General features: G+C 41.8%; 1 protein-coding gene across 1 annotated transcript in view; it reads left to right on the forward strand.

Moving 5' to 3' along the window:
* Positions 1 to 14,615, forward strand: part of STRIP2 (striatin interacting protein 2) — a 47,009-nt gene extending 32,394 nt beyond the window's left edge. Inside the window, exons 19-21 of the mRNA XM_068972631.1 lie at positions 8,521 to 8,625; positions 9,449 to 9,653; positions 12,272 to 14,615. Coding sequence (XP_068828732.1) covers positions 8,521 to 8,625; positions 9,449 to 9,653; positions 12,272 to 12,522 — 561 coding nt within the window. The 3' untranslated portion in view covers positions 12,523 to 14,615. The remainder of the gene's footprint in view (positions 1 to 8,520; positions 8,626 to 9,448; positions 9,654 to 12,271) is intronic.
* The last annotated feature ends 8,617 nt before the right edge of the window (positions 14,616 to 23,232 follow it).

A 23,232-nucleotide genomic window follows, 5' to 3' on the forward strand; every position in this document is an offset into this window, starting at 1 on the left:
CAAAGAAATAATTGACATTTCCTTTTAGATCAAGCAAGTGAAATTATTAAGTTCTTTTGAAAAAAAGTTATTTATTTTAGGCTGCGCTGGGTCTTTGTTGCTGTGCTCGGGCTTTCTTTAGTTTTGGTGAGTTGGAGCTGCTCTTTAGTTGCGGTGTGCAGGCTTCTTGTTGCAGTGGCTTCTCTGGTTGCAGAGCGCAGGCTGTAGACCTTTGGCTCAGTAGTTGCAGCTCCCAAGCTCTAGAACACAGGCTCAGTAATTGTGATGCACGGGCTTAATTGTCCCCTGGCATGTGGGATCTTTCCAGACCAGGGATTAAACCTGTGTCCCCTGCATTGGCAGGCAATTTCTTAACCACTGGACCACCAAGGAAGGCCTAAGTTAATTCTTAAAAGGTACTTCATCGCAAAATTCCTCAAATTTGGGTTTGATTTATATTCGGAAATACCTATACAAATATGTTCATATCACTTAAATTTATATGCTTGATCCTCTCATCTATCTCTATTATTTTCTCTTTTTCTGTATTAGTTTCTAACCCAGATATTTACAGATATTCCAGAAGATTTTTGTGTTATTGTTTTCATTTTTGTTTCATTTATGTTCAGGTATTAAGGTCTCTAGAATTCCTTTTAGGCATTATTTAGCCAGTGATTTATGACCTCCTTTAAAAAGTGTTTTTACATTCACTGTCACTATTTAAAACCAGCAATGCAGTTAGCATTATTGTTTCTCTATTCTAGATCAGATGTGAACATATCATAAGGTATACACTCATTTTCCATGAGGTAGTTATACAAAAGAAGAACCATGGATAAATGGTGGGTTGTTTTTTTGTTTGTTTTGTTTTTGCATTTTTTTCAATTTTCCTGGTTGTCACCCTTTCTGTAATGAGTGCTAGGTGACTTTTCTTTTTTTAAACTCACATTCCTAGATTCCTCCTCAAAGCACAAATAGTTTGCTAAAGCTTCCCAGATGACTTTGAAATTTTCTTTTCTTTTCCTCCATACCTCCTCACATCACTTTTAAGAATAATAACTCTTATTATACCTAGATCTAGGTCCTTAATCTAGCAGGAACTTAATTGTTGGAAATTCATATGATAAAGTTATTCTAAAACAATGTGGGAAAAGAAGATGTAAGCTAATAATAGGATTTCATTTTCAGTTATGTGAACCATAACAAAGAAATTAAAAGAATCATTTACCAAGAAATGACTATTATTGTGAATTTTCAATCACTAAGTATTATAACTTCACAAATATTTTTGCAAATAGGTTCAAATAACTGCAGGACTGACATGGTATGAAAAACCCGAGTTTGTAATATAGAAAAGGCAGACAGACTGGGCTTTGCCACTACAGCTTTAAGTGATCTTGAGCAAGTTTCCTGTAGGCTGTAGGAGTTTCATCTATAAAAGAAAGAGACATTAGAATTAGATGAGCATCAGCTTTCCTTAGGCTATAGAATTCTAGATTCATTATAAAACAGATAAGTTACTATTAATAATTTCAATTTCTTGCCTGAGGGAAGACAAAGACACAGAGAACTGCCCCTTTATAAAGGATTTAAATTTCCCAAAGGTGCAACACTCTTTCTCCAAACTCACCCATGAGCCTTTCCACATGTACTTTTCCTTTCAGTAAACTTTTTACTCTTTAAAAAAATAAACAATTTCAGTTTCTCAGTGAAGAGCTGGTTTTCAATTTGAAAGTAGTGTCATTACTTTGGGACTTTAATAAGCTGTTAAGGATCTTCCCTGGTGGTCCAGTGGCTAAGACTCCCAATGCAGGGGGCCTGGGTTTGATCCCTGGTCAGGGAACTAGATCCCACATGCTGCAACTAAAGATCCTAAGTGCTGCAACTAGACCCAGCAGAACCAAATACATAAATATTTTTAAGAGAAAAAAAAAAAAAACCTGTTGAGAAGGTTTAAGTTAGATTATATTTAACACTTTGCAGCATTTCTTTAAAGGCTCAGTCACTCCCCTTTAAGGTAGGAAACCTCAATGTTTTTTTGTTGTTGGTTTTGCTTGTTTGAAGTAAGAATTACAGTAGGACATAAGAAAGAGCTTCTCTACCACTAGGTTTGAAAGAATCTGAGAAAGTAAGAGGTCAAACCATACTTCATTTTAGTAATTATGTCTGGAATTCCTTAAGTGAGCTCAGAAGATGAATAGTAACTAAAGAGAGTGTTAGAATTCAGTGAGTACTGGAAATCTAGGTTTAAGCCCTGGTTGGGGTGCTTACCATGTGACCTTAGCCAAACCGCCTTCCTCTTTCTGAGTCTCAGGTTTTGCTTCTATGGATAACAGAATCGGACTAGAACAGTCAAGTCTCTTTCAGTGCTCAGATTCTTACCAATCTGATCTCAGTGAGAAGGGAAGAAACACTCTGTTCTTCCTTTCCTCATGAGTTAATTATCCACTTAATTGGCATAAGCCTGGGTTTTTGTTTGGCTTGGCTCACTCAGCAGAGCTGTGGATGGATCTTTGAGAACAGAACCCTTGTGCCTTAGAAATGCTCTGAAAGGGTAGGATGTGATTGCTGAACTGAATCTTTAGACCAAAGGTGTATGCAAACAAATATTTATTTGTGAGAGTGGAACATGGGCAAATACTTTCTTTTTTAATTTTAGCTGGCTGGAAGTGAGTTAAGTTCTTGCTTTGAATACTGTTAAGTACCAGGAATGAGAGAATATAGCCAGCCAAGTGCTGCTGTTCACAAAATATATCCCCCCACAGAAGTTTGCTTCTTACTTAATATGCTGAGTTCTTAAAAAAAGACAGAGAGCTGACCTGCCTTAAATGAACATTAAAAAATCTTCAAGACCAGCAAATCTAGAGATTTCCCTGGTGGTCCAGTGGTTAAGACTCTGCCCTTACACTGCAGGGGGTGTGGGTTTGATCCTTGGTCAGGAAAGTAAGACCCCACATGCCACTCTGTGCATCTGTGCAGCCAGAAAATAAATAGAATAACAGAGCTTAAAAAAAAAAAAGGACAAACAGACTGGCAAATCCAAATAGGTACTCACAGACCTAAAGGCTTTCTGGAAAAAAATAATTTGTTGGGTTGGAAGAAGGGAGAAGGCTTGGGCAAGGCTCTGACAAAGCAGACAAGCCTGGGTGAGCCACTGACCAATATGTGTGCTTTCGATGCCCGCTCCATGATGCCAGAAGTGGGACTACTTACAGACATCAGGGAAGCATCATTAGAACGAAAGGAGAGCAAGGCCCTGGGCAGGTGAGACTGCCTTCAGGGGGGAACTAGGGCAGCTCTTAGGACTCTTGAGACTCAGCTCTCAGGAAAAGGCAGCGACAATCAACATTCTGTCACTCAAAACTTTTAAACTTTTAAGCCAGCTGGAGAAGGTAAGCCACAGAATTATTGAATGATCAGAGCTAAAATGATCTTAAAGGTTATCTTAGTTCAACCTCTTACAGGGAAATTACTTACCTGAGATGATACAGCCAGGGTCAAAGCCATGACCCAGGTGTCCTGGTGCCTATTCCAGGGCTGCTTCTACAAGACCAGGCCACTATTTCCCGTACTCCATAAGGAATGCAAGTCTTTTATGCATATTAAAAGTCAGGATAAAGGAAGCTCACAATGGAAATATACTTACCTCTCCCATATGTTTTTTGTTTCACTGCTTCTTATTTTAAAAAATAAACATATAAAAGTCTGTCTCCTCTGTTAGCCACACAAGATGTAACATCTATAAAACCTGATCTGGTTTTTGGGCAAGCCAGATTAGCTAATGCACCTGAGTGAAAACTCCCACAGAAGTTTCTTTTAGAACAAAACAGGTGGTTTTCATGGGACCGGTTCTAAACACAATATTGAACATTTACTAGAGGAAAGAGATTGTTTGTTATTATTATTTTGACCGCTGCATGTGGCTTGCCTGATCTTGGTTCCCTGATCCAAGATCGAACCTGGGCCCCTGTAGTAAACATGCCAAGTCCTAACCACTGGACCACCAGGGAACATCCTGGGAGAACATTATTTCTAAACAATATTTCTGAAAAGTTTCCCTGCAACCTCTTGATCCTCAGTATTATTTGTTTTTAGGAGAGCCTAATATCTTTACCAGTGTTGGCTGTTCATCTCACAGTTGATGTATGTCTACCGTGCTTGCTTCAGATTCATTTGTGTATGTTGGGGGGTAATCTTCCACTCACCAGAAAGCAGTTGACTTCTGCTCATTCCTCACTTCTACATTCTCCTCTCACACTGAAGACATGAGGAACTTGCAAGGTGTTAGTTTGACCACCATATGTGTTAACTGATTCATGTAGCTTCTGATACCAATATATATTTACGAGCCCCAGAATCCATAAAGACTCTTATTTTTGTCCCTGAAAGATGTTTCTGTGAGTAATTACCTGTTTCTGATCTGACATCCATCTGGTTGGGTGCTCACAAGCTATCAAGAAACATTCAAGAGAAACACCTGGTTCAAATTAACCATCTGCCATTTTTCCAACCATGCTAGAGAATTAAGTAATGCAATATAGTTTGATAAAGGAGGGCAGAGGTTGATTTTTTTTAATTAACTGTAATGAATATCAGATCCATCCAATACTGTTTGAAATCTGCCAGAATAATTCTTGGCAATTACCAACATAGCTTACATAAATGCAAAGTATATGGGGGTAAAATTCTGTCATCTCTTTTCTGATCCTAAAGCAGAAAGCTACACGAGAAATCTTGCTCAAATGATACTCCTATGTTCATATATCATCTTTCTAACCAGTACTTGCTCTCGGTACAGTCTTCCAGGATTGTGTCTTCCAGCTGTGTGTTTTCAGAGGAAGGATACTGCATGCCTTGAGGAGAAGGGAGGATGTGAGGAGTGGGACGGAAAGGAGGTAGCATTTCGTATGGAAGGCTTCACTTGAACTGACCAACCGTGACTTCCAGACTCTGGGAAGGAAAGCCTTGTAGGTGTTGAGATAATGATTGTTGTTGTTCAGTCACTAAGTCCTATTCAGCTCTTTGCAACCCCATGGATACCAGGCTTCCCTGTTCTTCACTGTCTCCCAGAGTTTGCTCAAATTCATGTCCATTGAGTCAGTTATGCTATCCAACCATCTCATCTTCTGCCACCCTCTTCTTTTGCCTTCAGTCTTTCCCAGCATCAGAGTCTTTTCCAGTGAGTTGATTCTTTGTATCAGGTGGCCAAAGTAAGTACTCGAGCTTCAGCTTCAACTTCTGTCTTTCCAGTGAATATTCGTGGTTGATTTCCTTTACGATTGACTGGTTTGATCTCCTTGCCGTCCAAAGGACTCTCAAGAGCCTTCTCTGGCACCACAATTCAATAGCATCAGTTTTTTGGCACTCAGCCTTCTTTATGGTCCAGTCCTCACATCTGTACATGACTATGGGAAAAACCTTAGCTTATATGGATCTTTGTTGGCAAAGTGATATCTCTGCTGCTTTAATATGCTAAGTTTGTCATAGCTTTTATTCCAAGGAGCAAGCATCTTTCAATTTCATGGCCTCAGCCACTGTCAACAGTGATTTTGGAGCCCAAGAAAATAAAGTCTGACACTGTTTCCACTTTTCCCCCTTCTATTTGTCAAGAAGTGATGGGACTGGATGCCATGATCTTAGGTTTTTGAATATTGAGTTTCAAGCCAGCTTTTCATCCTCCTCTTTCACCCTCATCAAGAGGCACTTTAGTTCCTCTTCACTTTCTGCCATTAGAGTGGTATCATCTGCGTATCTGATGATACCAGCCTGTGATTCATCCTGGCTGTCTTGATTCCAGCCTATGATTCATCCAGCCCAGCATTTCACATGATGTACTGTTCATATAAATTAAATAAAAGAGATGACAATATCCAGCCTTGTCATACTCTTTCCCCAGTTTTCAACTAGTCAGTTGTTCCATGTATGCTTCTAACTGTTCCTTCTTGATCTTCATACAGGTTTCTCAGAAGACAGGTAAGGTGGTTTGGTATTTCCATCTTTTTAAGAACTTTCCACAATTTGTTGTGATCCACACAGTCAAAGGATTTAGCATAGTCAATGAAGCAGAAGTAGATGTTTTTCTGGAATTCCCTTGCTTTTTCTATGTTGCAGTGGATGTTGGCAATTTGAGCTCTGGTATCTCTGCCTTTTCTAAACCCAGTTTGTACATCTATACGTTCTGATTCACATACTGCTGAAGTCTAGCTTGAAGGATTTTGAGCATAACCTTACTAGCATTCAAAATGAAAGCAATTGTATGATAGTTTGAACATTTTTTGGCATTGCCCTTCTTTAGGATTGGAATGAAAACTGACCTTTTCCAGTCTTGTGACCATTGATGAGTTTTCCAAATTTGCTGACATATTGAGTGCAGCACTTTAACAGTGCTGCAAATCTTTAGGATTTGAAATAGCTCAGGTGGAATTCTGTCACTTCCACTTACTTTGTTTGTACTAATGCTTCCTAAGGCCCACTTGACTTTACACTCCAGGATGTTTGGCTCTAGGCACACCATTGTGGTTATCCAGGTAATTAAGACCTTTTTTGTGTAGTTCTTCTGTGTTTTTTGACCACCTCTTCTTAATTCCTTTTGCTTCTGTTAGGTCCTTACCATTTATTTCCTTTTATCGTGCTCATCCTTGCATGAAATGTTCCCTTGATAGCTCAAATTTTCTTTTTTTTTTTTAATATATATATATATTTTTTAATTTTAAAATCTTTAATTCTTACATGTGTTCCCAAACATGAACCCCCCCTCCCCTCAGCTCAAATTTTCTTGAAGAGCTCTCTAGTCTTTCCCATTCTGTTGTTTTCCTCTATGTCTTTGCATTAGTCATTTAAGAAGGTCTTCTTATCTCTCCTTGCTAATCTCTGGAACTCTGCATTCAGATAGGTATATCTTTCCCTTTCTCCCTTGCTTTTCACTTCTCTTCTTTCTTCAGCTATTTGTAAAGCCTCCTCAGACAACCACTTTGCCTTCTTAAATTTCTTTTTCTTTGGGACAGTTTTGATCACTGCCTCCTGTACAATGTTACAAACCTCTGTCTATAGTTCTTCAGGCACTTTTTCTACCAGATCCAACCCCTAAATCTATTCATCACCTCTATTGTATAATCATAAGGGATTTGATTTAGATCATACCTAAATGGCCCATTGGTTTTTCCCTACTTTCTTCAATTTAAGCCTGAATTTTGCAGAAAGGAGCTGATGATCTGAGCCACAGTCAGCTCAAGGTCTTGTTTTTGTTTACTGTATAGAGCTTCTCCATCTTCAGCTGCGAAGAATATAATCAATCTGATTTCTGTGTTGACCATCTGGTGATGTCCCTGTGTAGAGTCTCTCGTGTTTTTGGAAGAGGATATTTGCTATGGCCAGTGTGTTCTCTTGACAAAACTGAGTTAGCCTTTCCCCTGCTTCATTTTGTACTCCAAGGCCAAAAGCTTGCCTATTACTCCAGATACTGCTTGACTTCCTACTTTTGTATTCCAATCCCCTATGATGAAAAAGACATCTTTTTTTTGGTATTAGTTCTAGAAGGTCTTGTAGGTCTTCACAGAACCATTCAACTTCAGTTTCTTCAGCATTAGTGGTTGTGGCACAGATTTAGATTACTGTGATGTTGAATGGTTTACCTTGGAAACGAACCAAGATCATTCTGTCATTTTTGAGATTGCTCCCAAGTACTGCATTTTGGATTCTCTTGTCGACTATGAGGACTACTCTATTTCTTTTAAGGGATTCTCGCCCACAGTAGTAGATGTAATTGTCATCCAAATTAAATTCGTCCATTCCTGTCCATTTTAGTTCACTGATTCCTAAAATGTCCATGTTCACTCTCGCTGTCTCCTGCTTGACCATATCCAATTTACCTTGATTCATGGACCTAACATTCCATGTTCCTATGCATATTGTTCTTTACAGCATCAGACTTTACTTTCGCCACCAGACACATCCACAACTAAGGGTGGTTTCCACTTTGGCCCAGATGCTTCATTCTTTCTGGAGCTATTAGTAATTGCCCTCCGCTCTTCCCCTTACCATGTTGGATACCTAACCTGGGGGTCTCATCTTCCCAGGTCTCATATCTTTTTGCCTTTTCATACTGTTCATGGGATTCTCACCACAAGAATACTGGAGTGGCTTGCCATTCCCTTCTCCATTGGACCACGTTTTATCAGAACTCTCCAATGTGACCCATTTGTCTTGGGTGGCCCTGCATGGGCATGGCTCATAGCTTCACTGAGTTATGCAAGCCCCTTCACCACAACAAGGCTATGATCCGTGAAGGGTTGAGATAATGCTCTCTCAGTGTTAGTTGCTCAGTTGTGTTTGACTTTGCAATCCCATGAACTGTAGCCTGCCAGGCTCGTCCGTCCATGAATTCTCCAGGCAAGAATACTGGAGTGGGTTGCCATACCCTTCTCGAGGGGATCTTCCCGACCCAGAGAGTGAACCTGGATCTCCTGCATTGCAGGCAGATTCTTTACCATCTGAGCCACCAGGGAAGCCCCATGAGATAATGATGCACATGCCTTATTACAGGAAGCTGGAGACAACAACCAATTCTGCTGGAGAAACCTCTTTTCCTGCATCAATCTCCTGAGGCTGCTCAATAAACTGACCAAATGGAAGCATTCGAGAACCATGGTGAGTAGGACTTCAGATCATGGTGTCCACTAACTGGATTTTTTAAATTTTTAATAAATATGGACTTCCTGCTTTGTGAGCTCTATAGACGGACACTGAATGCTCCGTAAGACTTGGAACCTCCTAATTCTAGGCACTTATTTTGTAATTATTTCCCAATCCATTTCTTTTCGGGGAACCGAATATGGACCCTCCCTCAGGGCAGCTCTGGTAAGGAAGTTAGCATTGTTTTTTGGATTATAGTCATGCATTATAGTCATGATACGTATAAGATTACTCACTGCAGCATTATTTGTAATCATCAAAGATTGGAAGCAACATAAATGTTCATTAATACCAACTGTTTAAATAATTTATGGTACGTCATTATAGTAGAATGTAAATACAACCATTAAAAAGAATGAGACAGTTCTATACTGCTTTGAAATAATTTTCAAGTTATATTGTTAAGTAAAAATCAAGGTATGGAACAGTGTGAGAGGGTATGTCTTTGCTATCATTTTTGTTAATAAAAGTAATGTACACATATATACAATCACCTCCAGAAGATACACTGGTAACAGTAGAAATGGCATGTGTGGCTGACAAAATTTTTTGACCCTTTGAATGTTAGATATTTTGAATTGTGAAATGTAAATTGAGTGCTTCCTTTCTTTTCTTAAAGAGTAAGTATAAATGGAGCCTGGACTATAGATTTCCCAAAGCTCCCCACGGTAGTCTGAGGTTAGCCAGGTTCAGCTTAATTTATCTGTGAGTTGGAAATTCCAGGAAACATAAGATCCTTATCTATCTTCTTCATTCTTACCCCTCTTTAAATGGACAGATGCTGGTAGTATTTAAATCTGCTCCAATCTTAAAGCGGGCCCTCAAGGTCAAACAGGCCATGCTGCAACTTTATGTGCTGAAGCTGCTGAAAATACAGACCAAGTACCTGGGGCGCCAGTGGAGGAAAAGCAACATGAAAACCATGTCAGCCATTTATCAGAAAGTACGCCACCGCATGAATGATGACTGGGCTTACGGGAACGGTGAGTATTCTCAGAGCTTTTGGCCTCTGGGAGTGGCCCGGGGTTTAAACAAAGCTAATTAGACCTCTCTACTCTTTTTGTGTGAACTGTTAACATATTTTAGATGAGAAAATATGTGACTATAGTCAGGTGCTGCTATAACAAACAGTAAGGCACTGCCATGTGCCCTATTCCATATAAGCTAGGGTAATTCATTATTATAAAACAAGTCACTTGAGGGATAATTACTCCTTTTCAAAATGTTCCTTTAAGTGACAGGTTTCTCTGAGAGGTTTTTAAGATTAAAAAACTCTTTGCGACCCCATGGACTGTAGCCCACCAGGTTCCTCTATCCATGGAATTCTCCAGGCAAGAATACTGGAGTGCATTGCCATTTCCTTCTCCTGGGGCTCTTCCTGACCCAGGGATTGAACGTGGGTCTCCTGCGTTGCATGTCTGAACCACCAGGAAAGCCATAAAATTAAAATAACCTTTAATTATTGCAAAGCAGTTAGAAAATACAAGGAAGCAAACACTTTATGTATTATCATATTTATGCCACATTTGTACCACCCAAAGAATGAAATAGAAGTCTTATAATATATTCTTACAGATTTTTTTCTTCTACATATATGTATAGGTTTTATTTAAATGAAAGCAAATTGTATATGCTATTTTATAATCTTCTCTTTTTAGTTAACATTATTTCTACCTTTCCATATCAATATATGTTCATTTTATCTAATAATCAAGTCCATGTTCAGAATTTCCCAGTTGCCCCAAAATGTTCTTTAAAGCCTTTTTTTTCCAAGTCATAATCTAGCCCAGGACCACAAGTTTCATCTGATTGTTATGTCCATTTATTTGTTGTGAATCTAGCAGGGTTTTTTTATTTCCATAACACTGACAAAACTGAAGAACTAGACCAGCTCTTCTACAGAATATCCACCTTCTGGACTTGTCTGCTTGCTTCTTTGTGGTTTCATTTACCTTGTTTCTCTATCTCTGGCATTATCTGTAGACTAAAAGGTAGATCTAAAGGTTTGATTAATTCAACTTAAATCTTTTTAGCTAGTCTAGGTAATGTGTTATACTATAGTGAACTGCATATTGTATCACATATTGTGTCAGGAGACATTATATTTCTGATTGACCTGCCAAGATATTATAGGCTTACCAGAGTTGGAAGAATTTATTTTGAAGAGCTGTAGTGGGATTTGGCCATCATTTGCATAATTTTGTTTAAGAGTTATTGGTTAGATGACTAATGATTTGTCTTTGCTGGGATTTGTCACCTGCCTGAAGATAGAGGATGGGGCTTCCCAGTGGCTTAGATGGTAAAGCGTCTGCCTGCATTGTGGGAGACCAGGTTTGATCCCCGAGTCAGGAAGATCCCCTGGAGAAGGAAATGGCAACCCACTCTAGTATTCTTGCCTGGAAAATTCCATGGATGGAGGACCCTGGTAGGCTATAGTCCATGGGGTCGCAAAGAGTCGGACACGACTGAGCGACTTCCCTTTCTTTTGAATATAGAGGAGGCTACAGTGAATAGAGTGCAGAGAACTAAGGGAACATGTGACTGGCAGATAGTAAGCCAGTATGCAGCTTCTCTAAGACCTAAAGCACAGTTAACTGTTCAAGTTCTTGTGAGGTGAAAGAAAGTAAAAGTGAAGTCGCTCAGTCGTGTCTGACTCTTTGAGACCCCATGGACTGTAGCCTGCCAGGTTCTGCTGTCCATAGGGATCCTGAAGGCAGGAATACTGGAGTGGGTTGCCATTTCCTTCTCCAAGAGATCTTCCCAACCCAGGGATTGCATTGCAGGCAGACTCTACCCAGGGAAGCCTAACGCCTAAGTTCTTCTAGGTTTTTAAAACATGGGCATGTTTTATCTTGCAAATGGCAATCTGTCACTGCTGCCATCATGAGCCCAAACCCAAGCTGCACCTGTTGAGTGCGAGACGTTAAAAAATCTGGGAAATACATACCTCTGGCCCTAAAATAAGTGTCTAAATGGGGTAAATAGAAGCAAAGCAGATTGTTTTCTGTTTTAACTTTCTTGGAAGACTTCACCTCATAATATTAACATAAGCTGCATATGGATTTTTCATGCGCAGGGTGAGGGGGAGGTGGATCCAGGGAGTCAGGAAAGTCTTTAGTAGTTAGTCCATGCTGATTCTCCTTGTGCCCCTTCCTGCCTCTTACCATTCCTTGAAAAATGTGATTTCTTTCAAATGGGTAACTTCCATTCCCAAGGAAAGTTCAATAGAGGGAACTGAGTTACTATTTTGGGAAAATACAACATATATAATTAGTAACAGAGTGAAATAATGAAAAGGAAATACAATAAAAAGAGGTTTATTTCCCTCAGGGCCCTCATTTCCCTCTCAGTGGTTATCACTGTTAGCCAGTTTCTAGATGCTTCCAAAAATAGTCTCTACATGTATAAGCATATGTACATGGACATGTATTTTTTAAACCTGATTGGCAGCATGTTATGTACTGACTTTGTACACTGCTCTTTGCAAAAAAGGGAACTCTGAGCTGTTCCATTGTTGGTGTCCCATAGAGCATGCTCTGTGCTAAGATGAGGAGTGTCCTGAGTTGCATACATCTTTTTCTTTCTAATCTTCCCAACACAGACATTGATGCCAGGCCATGGGACTTCCAAGCAGAAGAATGCACCTTGAGGGCCAACATTGAAGCTTTTAACAGCCGCCGGTATGACAGACCCCAGGACTCTGAGTTTTCACCTGTGGATAACTGCTTGCAGAGTGTGCTGGGGCAGAGGTTGGATCTGCCTGAGGATTTCCACTATTCCTATGAGCTCTGGCTGGAGAGAGAGGTGTTTTCACAGCCCATCTGTTGGGAGGAGCTGCTCCAGAATCACTGACTGAGCTCTTGTCAACAAGCATCTGATAGGTGGGGGTTGGCTCCAATAAATGGTGCTCTGCCAACCCTGCCACTCAGCCTTTGTTTCCAGCCCTGGGAGTGCTTGTTCAGGATAGAGCTGGCCTAGCCTTAGGACACCCAGCGTGGTTCAGGACTGATCTGGGGACAGTTAGGCCTGGAGATAGTAGAAGGCTGGGATCTTGGGTGATTAAAAAAAAACTGATTTTTTGCCCTGGGGTCACTTGGGTGCCCTTGAAATCTCCTACTGGATCAGTCCTGGCCAGGCTCTTATGTGGGACCGCTCCCTCCTTTAGTCTTGCCTAGAACCAGGCTAGCCTCTACTGGCCCCAAGAGTGGGAATAAGTTTATTATGGCATTTGACTTATAGCATTCATCATAGGTAATAGGAACTGCAGGTCATAATAGAGAGAACGTTTTCTTCTTGCTTACCCTGGATTACCAGAGGGTTTGCAAACCTAACATTAAAATTAAGTCTGTATTTTAAAAGTTAACATTTTGACACCTCTTTCTAAAATTCGCTCTAAGATGATTTTTAGAGCACCTGCATCTTCTCTGTGAAGGATGATGGTTTACTGTTACATAAATACTGCATGTTAGAGAAAAGTATGTCATTTAAAGTGTTTTTTCTTTATTCCTTAAGAGATCTATGTTCAAAGTGAAATTTCTTTGTGTACTCTATGTACAGCATGGAGTGATCTGCCACAAACCAATATGAAACAGTCAGGCCTCCTCCAAGGATGTTTCATGTGTTTCTGAAACCACTTCAGTCTTAAAATGACTGAGTACATTGCAGAAAATTATCCTTTTCACCCAGTTCATTTTTAAATAACAAGTTAACTATAGGAGGTTTTATTTATTGAGATGACATGTCCATTAGTGCTCATGATCGATTTACAGGAGGTTTTATTTATTGAGATGACATGTCCATTAGTGCTTGTGATCGATTTATTTTTTAATGAAATAGAACACCAGGAGCATCACAGCTTACCATTTTTCTTTTTCTCCTATGTTGATTAGTGATTTTGTACCCCCCTTTTTACTGCTACCAGTTTCAAAGTGTCCTGTGGATATTTAGCAATTGTGTTTCTACCTAAAAGTATTACACATTTCTTTGAAAGTGTAAGGGTTCATGTACCAACCTCTTTAAACTTCTCTCTCTTACAGCAGAATCACATGCTTCCCAACTGAAACAGTTTTTAGGAAAGTTTCTGATTCAGTCAGGATCATCTTATTTCTCTTCTGTCCTCGAAGTTATGGCATCTGTAGTTTCAAGCTTTTTTACTTTAAATGCCGCCTCTCTGCAGCAAGGACACTACTGAATCTTTTTTGTGATAGCACCAGGCCTCTTTTATGGTGCCAGGAGGTCTAGTCAAAATCAGCTTATTTACTCCACCCTTTGTCTCTCCCGGAAGTCATGTTAGAGTTGCTAATAATTTCAAAAAAAAACTAAACCAAAACTCTAATCATAGCTTGGATTTTACCTCCTTGTGCTGTAGAGTAGCAGGATTTCTTTTTGTTTTTTTTCTGGTGAGATCATGAAGAATGTTAAGTATGTAATGGATGAAACTTAAAATAGTCTAAATTTTGCCTGAGTAGCACAGCAGTCCTCATTGCAATTAAAATTTACTGAGTATATCATTATTGAACTCTGTTTTATGATTTTAATGTGATTTAAGTGAAAAGACAACTTTTAAGGAAAGAGCAATTATCAAGCTATTTATTTTGAATACGCAGTATATAGTATTTAATTTAATCAAGAACAGAGGTTACTCTTTAAAATATGCACATGAATGCCTTCTAAGGCATAGATGTATACTAAACGTTAACATTTCATACTCTCTTTAAATAAATCGTCTCTAAGGGAAGATTAATTCTCAGTGCAGATGGGAAAACTGAGGCACCAAGGATATGTGACTAGTTTCAAACCACATCATTTTTCTACTGACTTTCTGGGATTAGCATTCAGGTACTGAAAGCCAGTCCCATACGTTACAGTAATTTATTTGAATCTCCCAATTTGAGAATACATGTGTGTGGTTAGGAATAAATTCAGAGCAATCAGTGATGATTACTGTTACAACATGGAAGAACATTATTTCAGTGATTTATAAAGTAGAAGATTTTTATTTGTGAATGTTTCAGTAAAGTTTGTGTTGATTGGTCATAACACTATATATCTACTGAAGCACTTTAATAAAAAGAGAATTGAACTGGAGTTAGAAATTGGTCTTTGACTTCTTCAACACAAGAGAATCTTAAAGACATTTAGTTCAGTTCAGTCGCTCAGTTGTGTCCGACTCTTTGCAACCCCATGAATCACAGGACACCAGGCCTCCCTGTTCATCACCATCTTCCGGAGTTCACTCAGACTCACGTCCATCGAGTTGGTGATGCCATCCAGCCATCTCATCCTCGGTCGTCCCCTTCTCCTCCTGCCCCCAATCCCTCCCAGCATCAGAGTCTTTTCCAATGAGTCAACTCTTCACATGAGGTGGCCAAAGTACTGGAGTTTCAGCTTTAGCATCATTCCTTCCACAACTGGGTATTGTTTTTGCTTTGGCTCCATCCCTTCATTCTTTCTGGAGTTATTTCTCCACTGATCTCCAGTAGCATATTGGGCACCTACCGACCTGGGGAGTTCCTCTTTCAGTATCCTATCATTTTGCCTTTTCATACTGTTCATGGGGTTCTCAAGGCAAGAATACTGAAGTGGCTTGCCATTCCCTTCTCCAGTGGACCACGCTCTGTCAGACCTCTCCACCATGATCCGCCCGTCTTGGGTTGCCCCCCAGGCATGGCTTGGTTTCATTGAGTTAGACAAGGCTGTGGTCCTAGTGTGATTAGATTGACTAGTTTTCTGTGAGTGTGGTTTCAGTGTGTCTGCCCTCTGATGCCCTCTTGCAACACCTACCATCTTACTTGGGTTTCTCTTACCTTGGGTGTGGGGTATCTCTTCATGGCTGCTCCAGCAAAGCACAGCTGCTGCTCCTCACCTTGGATGAGGGGTATCTCCTTACTGCTGCCGTTCCTGACCTTCAACGTGGGATAGCTCCTCTAGGCCCTCCTGCGCCTGCGCAGCCCAAAGACATTAAGTCTAGAAAGGAAAGTTAAAATTAAAGGGATGCCTACTACTACTACTAAGTCATTTCAGTCGTGTCCGACTCTGTGCGACCCCATAGACGGCAGCCCACCAGGCTCCCACCATCCCTGGGATTCTCCAGGCAAGAACACTGGAGTGGGTTGCCATTTCCTTCTCCAGTGCATGAAAGTGAAAAGTGAAAGTGAAGTCGCTCAGTCGTGTCTGACTCCTAGCAACCCCACGGACTGCAGCCTACCAGACTCCTCCATCCATGGGATTTTCCAGGCGCGAGGAGGGTAGACTAATATAAACAACTGCAAAAGCTCAGGTACTTCTGACAAACCTTTTTCTCTTGTTATTGTTTCTGGCAGGTAGCTGCTACTCTGCTCAACTCAGGTTAAATTTCTGGATTAGCTCTATTGCAGATGCTGTCTTATTCTGGCACTAGGCTGATGGAATAGGCCCTACCTGGAACATGCTGTTCTCATAGTAAAGGACAGGAGCAAAAGACCGAACCATACCATGCAAGCACATTTAAAGCTCCTGCTTGTGGCACAGGTCAAATTGCTCATAGTGAAAGTGTTTAGTCGTTCAGTCATGTCTGACTCTCTGCAACCCCATGGACTGTAGCTCACCAGTCTCCTCTGTCCATGGAATCTCCAAGCAAGAATACTGGAGTGGGTTGCCATTCCTCCTCCATAGGATCTTCCCAGCCCAGGGATCAAACCCGGGTTTCCTGCATGGCAGGCAGATTCTTTACCATCTGAACCACCAGAGAAGCCCAAATTGCTCATACTCTACGGGCAAAAAGCAATTGACGTGGATGAGCCTAACATTGGACCAGAGACGCATACTACCTATAGGGAGGCAGTTGCAACCAGACACAGGTAGACAGTGAGTCACAGCAGCTTCCCAGGTTGCCCTTGAGATTGGTGGTGGGACTTTCTGAGATGCTTTTTTTTTTAATGACTGCGCTGTTTGTCTTGCAGGATCTCAGTTCCCCAACCAGGGACTGAACCCAAGCCATGGATGTGAAAGCCAGGAGTTGTAACCACTAGGCAACCAGGGAACTCCCTAGAGATTCTTCTTCTCTAGGGAGTTCCCTGGAACACTGAAATGGGTGGTTTGAAATATTCACAGCTTTTCAGTGAATATTTCAAACCACTCATTTCAGTGTTTTTTGCTGATATGTTCAGTGTAGCTTTCTTGACCTTCCTTCTCCATAGATCCCCAGCTCTTCCACCTGAAAAGTATTAATCGTTCTCATATAAAGACCAGTGTTCTGTGCTTTCTGTTTTCCCTCCAAGTAGAATTCTTTTTTTCTCTAGTCCTTCTTGAGATGACCCATATTTACAATAAAAATAGCTGAGATTAAGAATGTCCTTGAGACAAATTCCCTGGCAGTCCACTGGTTAAGACCTGATGCTTTCACTGCCAGGGCCTGGGTTCAATCCCTGGTCAGGGAACTAAGATCCCACAAGATACATGGCACAGCCAAAAAAAAAAAAGAATGATTCTGTGATTTGGGGACAAAAATGACACTGGTTTATACAACAATCAAACTCATGACTTTGCTCTCATTGGATGCTATAGTTGAACTCTGTAGCCACCTAAATATCCTTACTTACATCTTTGCCATATTCACAGGTTCCAGGAATGAAGACATGGACATACCTTTTAGAGGGTCACCATTCAACCCACTGAAACTCATCAGACACTAACAAATAGCAATATTGGTTCATTTACTCTATCAGTATTAGAGGTATAATGCAAGATCCAGGGAAGTTACTTGCAGCTATTGATGGTGTCAAAAGAGATTCAAGTAAAGAAAATTTTAGCCTTGGGTAGAGGATATGACATGAGGGAACATGTGTAAAACTGAAGAATACATTTATGTGTTGGTATTTTTACTAAGAAGGTACGTGTAAAAAATTCAAATAATTTTCAGAGTATACAGTGAAAAATGTAATCTCCCAACCCAGATCTCATCTTGTTCCCCAGAATTAATCACTGTCAGTATTTTTTTCTATTTTTTATTCTTTCAGAAAATTTCATATCCATCTCTTTGTCATCGACTTTTTTTTTTTTACAGATAGGAGCACAAGGTACTGTTTTTTCTCTTATTTATCCTGGAGATCTATTTTTCTATATCAGTATTCTCTTGTATGGTTAAATTTAATATATCAAATAATTAAATAATTCTTCCTTAACTCTGCTTTCCAGCATTTTCCAGCTGAGAAATGTTAGGGCCAGTGCTTAAGACTCCAAGCTTGCATTACAGGGAACACAGGTTCAACCTCTGGTCCCTAAGACCCCATATGTGGTGCAGCCAAAAAGAAAAGAGGTTAACTTTAAAAAGAAATGTTAGAAGAAAAGGTATAGACAGGAAGGTCAGGCTGTGTGCATGTGTGTATGTTGTGGTGGGGATGAGGTTAAGAGATTCATTCAGTTCTCACAGCAATAGGCCAAAGCTAGCTGAAATACAATTTCCTACCAGCAGTTTTGGCCATTCAGACTCTCAGCTCCTGTAAGCTGAATGAGATTGTGTCTAAGTGGGCTGTGGGGGATGCGTAGCCTGTTTGCTCCTTTAGTAGTTAGTCAGACTTAAATTTCAAAAAGCAAGATTTAAAATTTTTTTTTATTTTATGTAAAAGAAAATAACCAAAGCCTTTCAAAGGAACTGCAAGAGTACAAAAGTCATCCCACCTCTGCCCAAAAACCTTTGGTGACAGTAACTTTCTTACTAAATAAGACAGCACCATCTGTCCCCTTGCCTCCAAATGGAAACATTACTTTGAATATTCTGTAACTTTTTGTTCAGATGCTTCACGGAGCTAGCAGGACAAAGATCCTCCATGTGGATGCCTGTGAAAATATGTCTTTGCTGCAAGATGTGAGATAATTTACCCAGAAAGGCCATACACCATAAGAGCTCAGATTGACGGTGCAGCACCCAACTTGGTGAGTTGGAATATCCAGGCTCTGCCTCCATGAGCTGTGTAGTAAGTGACAAGTTATTTCATCTCTCTATGCCTCAGATTAGTAGCAGTGTTAGTTGCTCAGTCATGTCCGACTCTTTGTGACCCCATGGACAGTAGTGTGCCAGGCTCCTCTGTCCACGGAATTCACCAAGCAAGAATACTGAAGTGGACTGCCATTTCCTTCTCCAATGCCTCCGATTCCCCATCTATAAATGGGGGTAATAATACTATCCACTTTCACCAGAATTGCAAGGATTCAGTTGTCACTCAGCCATGTTCGACACTTAGCAACCTCATGAGCTGCAGCACGCCAGGCCTCCCTGTCCAACACCTCCTGGAGCCCACCCAAACTCATGTCCATTGAGTCCGTGATGCCATCCAACCATCTCATCCTCTGTCGTCCCCTTCTCCTGCCCTCAATCTTTCCCAGCATCAGAGTCTTTTCAAGTAAGTCAGCTCTTTGCATCAGGTGGCCAAAGGATTGGAGTTTCAGCTTCAACATCAGTCCTTCCAATGAACACCCAGGACTGATCTCCTTTAGGATGGACTTGTTGGATCTCCTTGCAGTCCAAGGGACTCTCAAGAGTCTGCTCCAACACCACAGTTCAAAAGCATCAATTCTTTGGTGCTCAGCTTTCTTTATAGTCCAACTCTCACATCCATACATGACTACTGGAAAAACCATAGCCTTGACTAAATGGACCTTTGTCAGCAAAGTAATGTCTCTGCTTTTTAATATGCTGTCTAGGTTGGTCATAACTTTCCTTTATAAGGATTAAATGTATCAATATAGTGGTGCTTAGAATAATGCTTGTTAAACATGAGTATTCAATAATTGCTGGTTATTCCCACCCTATTAAAGAATCCTCCACCAGGAATAGCATTTAAATTTAAATTCTCTAGCTCAGGGGTTAGCAAACTATAGCCCAAATTTGGCCCACCAGCAGTTTTATACAACCTGTGAGCTAAGAATAGTTTTTACATTCTTAAATGCTTAGGTGCTGGGGGGGAGGGATCCATAGAAGAAAAATATGTCACATGAAAATTCTGGGACATTAAATTTTAGTTTCCATAATAATTGTATTGGAACACAGTCACGCTCACTTGTTCATGTGTTGTCTATAAATGCTTTCATTCCACATCAGCAGAGTTAAGTAGTTGGAAAAAGAGGATACAAGGCCTGAAAAGCCTAAAACATTTACTTTCTGAGTTTGCCAACCCCTGCCCTAGATAATTTCCTGAGTCTGCCCCACCTGGTCTTACTGTACTCCAAGGTTCTCACTGTTGGGACCCTAGTGCTTGAGATTATCTACAAAGAATTTTATTTTTTCTACAACTTCCTCTTCAAAACTCAGGCTACATTGGATGAAGTGAATGCAGTGCTATACTGTTGAACTTAATGAGATGAAAAGAAAAGGAAGGAAGGGGAGGAGGGAGGGAGGAAGGAAGAAACCACCAGAGTAGAAAGGAAGAAATAGGAATTTTTAAATATAACTTCTAAGAAAGATAGTGACAGAATATTCTAAGTTTGAATATTCTAAGAATGCACACTTTATTTCTGGCAATTTTTTTTAAGAACAGCACAGTTAATGTTACTATTTATAAAGAAGACATAAGGATGTGTACTCATAAACAGATAAAATTAGTGCTTTTCTAATGTGAGTTTGAATAGTTATCTAAATTTAACATCATCTTCCAGTTTACACAGGAAGATTTGTTCAGTTCTTGTAGAACAAATGGACCTTAAGTCCTGAACATTAAGTGATTCTTAAGTGGACTGGTATTTAAGAAAAATGCTTATGTTGTCGATGACAGTTTCCTTTGACTCTGCAACCTGTGCTCTTTGTTGTAAGGAAGTCTGCCTTTCAGCCCCACACCTCAGCAGCCCTCCTCACCTCCTGCAGGTCAGTGCTAAGGCTTTCTCCAGTGCAAAGACTGATGACTCTTTTGGTCAGTGGAAAATGGTGCCTCCATTGAAGTTGTACCGGTTGTCACTAGACCATCCATTTTATGTTCCACCTGTCCACTTTCATGCTTTCTTGTGCTTTATATGTTTTTGTTTTTTTCAGACCTCCAATCTGGAACTCAGGAAAAGCAGGACTAGAACAGATCTGAAACTAAGCCAGGTAGACATTAACCTGAGAAAGTTGTGATGACCCACTGACTGTAAGCAAAGAGTATGAGCTGCCCCAACCCAGGGATTAAGAGAGGGACCAGCAGAGGAGAAAGCACAGGTCTTCTCCTAAAAGCAGCTGGAACTTTGGTTTGCTTTGCTGATGAAGGATTCGAAAAAGGAAATATATGAGAACTTGGTACACAAATACCCCGGCTTTGGAAGCCAGTTCATCAAACATATGAAGGAAAACAAAAACACAACTGACCTTGGTTGCAGAGCCTTTCAGGACCCTGCCCCTGCTTCTGGGTCCAGTCTCCTCCTCCTGCCCTGGGCCTGCAATGTCCTTTCCCCTGACCGTGACATAGCTGACTCATCCTCCAAATTTCAGCTAAACCTCAGAGAGACCTTCCCCATCCACCAGTCTAAGAATTGTCAGCCATCATCACATCAATTTAATAAACTCAATGTAATACATCCTGTTGCACCTATCATTTTTATGTCTGCCAAGCCCCCCACGATTCCCCCCCCCAAAGAAAAAAAGAACTTTGTTGCATTTACGGCTGAATTCCTGGGCCCAAAATTGAGTGTCAGGCACATGATAGATGCCTGAACAGTGGAAACAGTGTCAGACTTTATTTTTTTGGGCTCCAAAATCACTGCAGATGGTGATTGCAGCCATGAAATTAAAAGACGCTTACTCCTTGGAAGAAAAGTTATGACCAACCTAGACAGCATATTGAACAGCAGAGACATTACTTTGCCGACTAAGGTCCGTCTAGTCAAGGCTATGGTTTTTTCTGTGGTCATGTATGGATGTGAGGGTTGGACTGTGAAGAAGGCTGAGCGCTGAAGAATTGATGCTTTTGAACTATGGTGTTGGAGAAGACTCTTGAGAGTCCCTTGGACTGCGAGGAGATCCAACCAGTCCATTCTGAAGATCAGCCCTGGGATTTCCTTGGAAGGAATGATGCTAAAGCTGAAACTCCAGTACTTTGGCCACCTCATGTGAAGAGTTGACTCATTGGAAAAGACTCTGATGCTGGGAGGGATTGGGGGCAGGAGGAGAAGGGGATGACAGAGGATGAGATGGCTGGATGGCATCACTGACTCGATGGACATGAGTCTGAGTGAACTCTGGGAGTTGGTGATGGACAAGGAGGCCTGGCGTGCTGCAATTCATGGGGTCGCAAAGAGTCGGACATGACTGAGCGACTGAACTGAACTGAACTGAACTTGAATAAAAAGAAAGGAGATGAGTCATTAAAATGAATGAGGTGCCTGGTACTAAACTGTATTCTCCCTCTGCAGGGGGGATGTCAGGATGAGCTGACAGTTGGAAGCAGAACTGCTGCTACTGGGTCCTTTCTTGCTTTATCCCACAACCAGTATAAGAACTTTTTCCAGGCTCTTTTAAAAACCATTTTGTAGGACCTCCCTGCTCCTCCAACGGCTAAGAATCCGCCTGCCAATGCAGGGGACACGGATTCCATCCCTGGTCCGGGAAGATTCCACCTCTCAGTGGGGCAATTACGCTGGTGTGCCACGACTACTGAAACCCAAGCGCCTAGAGCCTGTGCCCTGCAACGAGAGAAGCCACCGCAACGGGAAGCCAGAGCTCTGCAACGAGAGAAGCCCCCACTTGCCACAGCTAGAGAAAGCCTGCGCACAGCACAGCCAAGATAAATCATGAGAAATTTTTTAAATTTTGTAACGTTTCTATTATTACAGGCTCTTTTAAGACATTTCCGCATGTTGTTTTCACTTCAACCCTCAAAGGCTTTTATCTCATTTTCCAAAAAAGGTACTGGAGTCTTGGCTAACTTCTCCAAGGTCAGTCAGTGAGTGGCAGAGCTCACATTCACAGTTGAATCCGCCCACTCCAAGGCCAAGACGGTACCCCCGCCCCGTCCGGTCGGGTGTGGCCCGGAGCCAGCCGCCGCTGCGCCGAGCCTGGGTTCCACGAGCGCGCAACCTTAGCCAGAGTCGCGCGAGGGACAGTGGCCCGGCCAACGCGGCGCACCCGGGAGGGCTGGCGGCGACTGTCAGGAACGTGGGGGAGGGCTCCGCGGGCGGGGTGGGCGGGTCGGACTCTGCCAACGGCCGGGCGCCAGGCCCGGGTGTCCAGGCAACAGGTAAACACTGCGCGGCCCCGCCCCCGCGGCGCGCACCTCCCGACGTTTGTGCGCGCGGCTCTCCCGCGCCCGCGAGGCGCGCTTGCCGCAGATGAGCATCCCGGAACACCCGCGCGGCTGGTGCGCAGTCCGGCGTGGCGGCCGCTCGGTGGCTGACGGCCCCCTTGGCCCGCCGGGCTCCCCTGAGCGCCTCGGCCTCCTTGCGCCGCGCCGCGGGAGCCGGTCCCAGACAAACGCGGCGAGGTCCCGGGACCGGCAGCGGTTCGCTGGCGAGTGCCGAGGCGGCAGCCCGGTGAGCGGCAGGAATGGACGCGGGGGCGCCGCCCCGAGGCGATGCGGAGAACTCGGGTCTCTGTCTTTCTTTCAGGATTGGGAACCCTTG

Source organism: Capricornis sumatraensis, chromosome 5 (assembly GCF_032405125.1).
Source record: "Capricornis sumatraensis isolate serow.1 chromosome 5, serow.2, whole genome shotgun sequence".
Classification (NCBI taxonomy): Eukaryota; Metazoa; Chordata; class Mammalia; order Artiodactyla; family Bovidae; genus Capricornis; species Capricornis sumatraensis.